Here is a 5,950-nt window from a genome sequence, read left to right as displayed (position 1 = left end):
CATTATATTTTTAACTATTAAAATATAACATATTATATATTAATGAAATTTTTTATAATTTAATTTTTATATATATTATTGCATTAAAAATTAATCATAATAATATACTTTGAATATCATTAATGTTAATTAATTTTTTTCACTGTACCTATGTAATATTGTAGAGGCTAGAATAATTTAAATTTTAATTGTCATTATTTTTAATTAATTTTTTATAATCACTAATCTATTGTCTCACTTACGTAATATTTTCTTTATATTTTTCAAAGTGGAATAATAATTTATTCTTATTTTTTAACACAAATATTTATCAAATTTTATTATAATTTTAAACACATAATATTTATAATTAATAAATTGGTGTTAATTTATTATTTATTATTTATTATGTTATTTTGTAGGTTAAAAATAATTTTGGAGGTGTTTAATAAATAGAGACTAATTAAATATAAGATGTTTTATTTTTTATAAAATATATTAAGGTTATTTGAGATTTTTTTAGGATTAAAAATATCAAAATTTAAAATTTTTATTTAGGAAAAAATTTATAGAATTATAAATGTAATAATAATGAAAGAGTAATTTTTAAGATTTAATTCATATTAAATTTAAAATTAACTTTTAGTGTAATTAGATGAGGAAAGATAATTACAGACAAAAATTATTCACATTCTTTTATAAGTACAAATATTATTAATTATATATTTTTTATTGTCCATAATATTTTGGCTACTTAATATTACTCTTTTTATTCAACTAATTGATTGTTAATATTGAGATTTTGATGATATTAAACAAAGGCTATGTTAGCTATCTGAGTTGTATGTGTTTGATAAGTATATTTAAGGATAAAATTATAAAGTTAAGATAAAAAATATATTTCTATTTCTCTTCATGTTTTTTTTTAAAATCTATCTTCTAATATAACTCTTTGATGACACAAGTAGTATAAGTTAGTTACTCCTAGATGCCAGCTCAGCAGTTAGTTGAGTTAGTTAGAAAAGGAGCTAGGAGAACAGCTACTATTATATAAGAGAGTTTGTGTATGTGTAATAATAAGCCATGAGAAAGTGACTCATCTTTTAAGCTCTAATAACTCTACCTCAAGAATTCTAAGCTCTGCTTCATTTTCATCTTAATAGTTAATATACATTCATCCTATATGTATCTGTTTGATTCTTTCTATGCATTTTCATTTCTTCGTTGACAAGGAACAATGATTTTAACAATTATCAATATAAAAAAATAGTGTCAAAGATATAATTACTTATGTATTTTTATTAATTTAAATTTTTAACAGAAATAATATCATAACATAACATCAGAATTTTTATAATTAAAAAATAAAAAATTTTGTTTTCTTCCTCAATCAACACAAGAAAAATAAAAAATTGGTTGAAGTAGTATCATAACAGACAAGTTCCATTGTTTTTTCAAATCATATTATAAAGAATATTTGATAATATGTAGAATCAGTTGCTACAAATATGTTAACATACAGAAGATCTGTATTTAGCTATAGATAAAATAAATGGTAATTTAATTTTTACTCTAAATTCGAAATTAATTTCAGGGAGAGCGTGTTCTAAAGGATTTCAATATTGCAAAAGAAGCAAAAGGAATCGGAAAGGCAAATATTCAAAATTTGAGTGCTTACGTGAGCAACAATGAGTTAGAGATCCGGTTATATTGGGCAGGGAAAGGTACTACTGGTGTTCCATATAGATCACAATATGGCCCTCTTATATCAGCAATTTCTGTCACTTCTGGTAAATTTATCTTCTCTTTTAGATTCAGCTGTATGGCAGTTTGACAATTCTTATAATTCTCTTATAAACTTTTAGAAGAAGAAATGGTTTAGGACGCATTTATGGAGTATATAGGTGTTTTATGTAATTGTAGTGTCAGGAGCAAAAATCGAACGTCTAATTTTTAAGAGGTATAGAAATTGGACAGTTCAATTTTTGGGTTGAATCCGTCGATTTGTGTACTCCAATTTTTTTAATTTTTTAAATACAAAAGAAAGTCTAATTTATGTACTTTCTATAATTTTAAAAAATACAAAAAATTATAATATTAAAATATATTACTCATATCACTTTTATATCTAAATCTTTTAGTCGTTCTTCAACATATATATATATCTTCGAATAATTTTCAAACTGAGCTTATGGAAAAAAAATATCCTTATCTATTGTTTTTGTCTCTATATTTTTAATAATTAGCAAAAACCATTTAAAAGTTGTATTTTATCAAGCCAGAAGTGTTTTTTTTTTATTTATTCTTGTGTTTTTGTCACTTTTTTGTAAAATAAAACTTTATGTATATCCTTTGCTAGAATTAAAAAAAAATAAAGTTAAAATATTTATAAAATAATAAAATAAGAAGTTAACCATTATATATTAACTCTGTAATTTCTATTATACGTTTGACTCTTACAATTTTGATTTAGAGCGATTAAATTCTCATTTTATCGTTTTATTAATTGTTTTAATTTAGAAGAGTTTGATTGATTCACCTTTTAATATATCTATAAAACATGATTATCCTATCTCACTATTATTAATAACCACCCAGACTCATTACCTAAGCACAATCACATATCTACAAGGCTAATGGCTGGAATTGTTGCTCCAACAGTCATAGTTATCATCCTAATTATTTGTCTACTTTGGTGGAAAGGTTGTCTAAGAAAGAAAACATCATTAGAAAAAGGTAAACCCACGAACCAATTATATTACTATTGTTAACTTGTTAATTGTAATCATTATTGTTAATCTTAGCTTACTAAAACGTTCAAGAATTGCCATTTACAAAATTGAATTTGGCTCTTCTGTCTTTTCTTTCTTAATCTACCAAAACGAAAAGGATCTTTTTTGGCATATATATATTTGACACACCTTTGATTTTATAATATTTATCTCAAAATAAAACATATACCTATTTATTAAAAAAACAGAAAATATTTTGTTAATGGTAGAAAATTATACAGTTAATTAGGTTGATTTTCTTTTACTCAAAAGAATACATTTCATTATAATTAATATTACACATTTTTTCAAAAATTACATAATTTTTTTTAAATAATTGGTAGGAATAATTCCATAGTAATTAGGGCGCCAAAACATTAAAATGGCTTTCATATTTTTTTCAAAGGTAAACCCCACAAACTCGTCATCCTTTTAGCTATTACTGTAATTAATGACAAATTCAGTAGATCTAACAATAATTAATTACATATTTTTTATACTAGTGTATTACAAAGTTCAAGTGAATCTTATATGGGCCACTAATAATAATTAATTATGTTATGTGTATACTAAAATTAATTACTAATATAAAATACATATTAAAAATAAATTAAATAACACATATATTTGTACATAAATATATAACGACTATTTTTAGTAGCTGATTTTAGTGTACAAATAATATTTTTAAATAATAATAACAACAAAAAAACAGAACTTGTAAAGAGTTTGCTATAACAAACCTAATAACTTGATATACAATTGTAACTAACTAAGCTTGTTAACCAGTCAAACTAGACGAGTAATCATTCAACAATCTTGCAAATAATGTTCGAATAAAGTTATGGCTTATGTGTATAATATAACTCTAATTAATTAAAACAGCACACCTTTTATTTTGGTAATAGAGTAGAGTTATTTTATCTAAACCTTTTAATGTTATTTAAATTTTCCCATATAATACATCTCACTTTGTTAATTGCTTCTTAAGCAGAGCTAAGAAATTTAGATCTACAAACTGGTCTATTTTCCTTGCATCAAATTAAGGCAGCAACAAACAACTTTAATATCTCCAATAAAATTGGTGAAGGAGGCTTTGGCCCTGTTTATAAGGTATTCTCTCTTACTATCCACTATATATATCATCCTTGATTATTATGTTAAAAACATTGCACATGTTTAAAAACTACATTTAAAAATTTAATGTAGGGTATTTTACCAAATGGCACTATAATAGCAGTCAAACAACTTTCATCTAAATCAAAGCAAGGAAACCGTGAGTTCATCAATGAGATAGCAATGATCTCAGCATTACAACACCCTTGTCTTGTTAAACTTTATGGATGCTGTGTTGAGGGAGATCAATTATTGTTGATATATGAATATATGGAAAACAATAGCCTTGCATATGCATTATTCGGTAAATGATTCCCTAATTATATGCTTTTTTATTTTTTACTTCTATTTTTCTTAAATGAACAACATATATGCTTATTTTTGTATTTTTTTTTGTTCATTTATAAAGGGAACAAAGAGAATCAATTAAAATTGAATTGGCCAACGAGACAGAAGATTTGTGTTGGTATTGCTAGAGGTTTGGCTTTTCTCCATGAGGAATCAAGATTGAAAATTGTTCATAGGGATATTAAGGCAACTAATGTGTTGCTCGACAAAAATTTAAATCCAAAAATTTCTGATTTTGGTTTAGCCAAACTCCATGAAGAGGATGCTACTCACATTAGTACTCGAATAGCTGGGACATAGTGAGTTGCAATTTCTTACTCTCTTCTTTGAATGCATAAAAAATATTTGTTATCAAAATAAAATGTAGAGTAACAAAGTAATGTTTTTGTTTACCCGCTAAGAAATATATATGTTGACATCTAATTCTCATAATGGTATATTTTAATTTTGCAGTGGATATATGGCACCTGAATATGCAATGAATGGTTATTTGACTGACAAAGCAGATGTTTATAGTTTTGGAATTGTTGTCCTGGAACTTGTTAGTGGAAAGGCTAATACTATTCATCGATCAAAGGAGGAAGTGTTATATCTTCTTGATTGGGTATGTAAAATGCGGTACACGAAAAAATAAGGGTAAATATCTTTTCTGGTCTTTGTCTTTTTTAAAAATTGACAAGCCGTTCCCTAACCTTTAAAAAATGACAAATCGACCCTTGTCTATTTCTTTCGTTAAACATATCAACCCTTGTCTATTGGGGTCGATGTGTCTAACGGAAGAAATAGAAAATGGTCGATTTGTCAAATAAAAAGGTTGATGTGTCTAATAGAAGAAATAGATAGGGATCGATTTATCATTTTATAAACGTTGAGGGGCGGCTTGTCAATTTTCAAAAAGGACAGAGACCAAAAAAGATATTTATTCAAAAATAATTATACATGAAATAATTTATATATATAAAAAGATAAAATTTTAATGATTATTGTTCTTGTGACAGGCACATTTGTTGAAAGAGAAAGGCATGCTCATGGAGCTAGTTGATCGAAGGTTAGGTTCAGATTTTAATGAAGAGGAAGTAATGGTGATGATCCAAGTAGCTCTGTTATGCACCAATGCAACTGCAAATCTTAGGCCTTCCATGTCTTCAGTTCTAAGCATGCTTGAAGGCAAAATCATTGTTCCAGAATTCGTTTCAGATCAAAGTGAATTAATGGATGAGATGAAGTTAGAGGCAATGCGACAATATTACTATCAAAAGGAAGAAAATAAAATAAATGAGGCCAACAATAATGTGTCACATAATGTTGTTGAAGAACAATGGATTGCTTCATCTTCGTCTGACCTCTATCCTATGCACATTGATTCTTCATCATATTATTGGGAGCAAAGAAACTAGTTAATAGAGTGTGTGTAAATTCCATTACTATTCCGTAGAGATTTTACCAAACGAACTTAACCTTATACAAGACAATTTATGGTGCTATTCACACCCAAAAAAAGATAGTAACATGTATTATGTTAATTAGTTTAATTAATTTTGTCAATTATTTAATGATTTTTAATTATCGTTTTCACATAAAGATAGATTGACAACTTCATTTAAATAGTCTACAATTTTATTGCGTGGACAAAGACTTTTTTTTTTTAATTTTTGGTTTGGGACAAAAACTAATTGTCTGTAATGTACCATCTCAACTATCAAATAAGTTTGTATCCTCAATTCCTTACTGTTTTT

The 5,950-nt window shown here is 25.8% G+C and overlaps 1 protein-coding gene across 1 annotated transcript in view; it reads left to right on the top strand.

Annotated features, from left to right (window-relative positions):
- The window catches only part of LOC107459599 (probable leucine-rich repeat receptor-like serine/threonine-protein kinase At3g14840), a 14,841-nt gene extending 9,185 nt beyond the window's left edge, over positions 1–5,656 (top strand). Inside the window, exons 17-23 of the mRNA XM_052251645.1 lie at positions 1,574–1,769; positions 2,578–2,715; positions 3,745–3,863; positions 3,960–4,170; positions 4,276–4,513; positions 4,668–4,818; positions 5,213–5,656. Of these exons, the coding sequence (XP_052107605.1) occupies positions 1,574–1,769; positions 2,578–2,715; positions 3,745–3,863; positions 3,960–4,170; positions 4,276–4,513; positions 4,668–4,818; positions 5,213–5,611 (1,452 nt within the window). The 3' untranslated portion in view covers positions 5,612–5,656. The remainder of the gene's footprint in view (positions 1–1,573; positions 1,770–2,577; positions 2,716–3,744; positions 3,864–3,959; positions 4,171–4,275; positions 4,514–4,667; positions 4,819–5,212) is intronic.
- Positions 5,657–5,950: the final 294 nt, after the last annotated feature.

This window comes from Arachis duranensis, chromosome 7 (assembly GCF_000817695.3).
Source record: "Arachis duranensis cultivar V14167 chromosome 7, aradu.V14167.gnm2.J7QH, whole genome shotgun sequence".
Lineage (NCBI taxonomy): Eukaryota > Viridiplantae > Streptophyta > Magnoliopsida > Fabales > Fabaceae > Arachis > Arachis duranensis.
The sequence above is the reverse complement of the archived record's forward strand: the minus strand, read 5'-3'. Positions and strand labels throughout refer to the sequence as shown.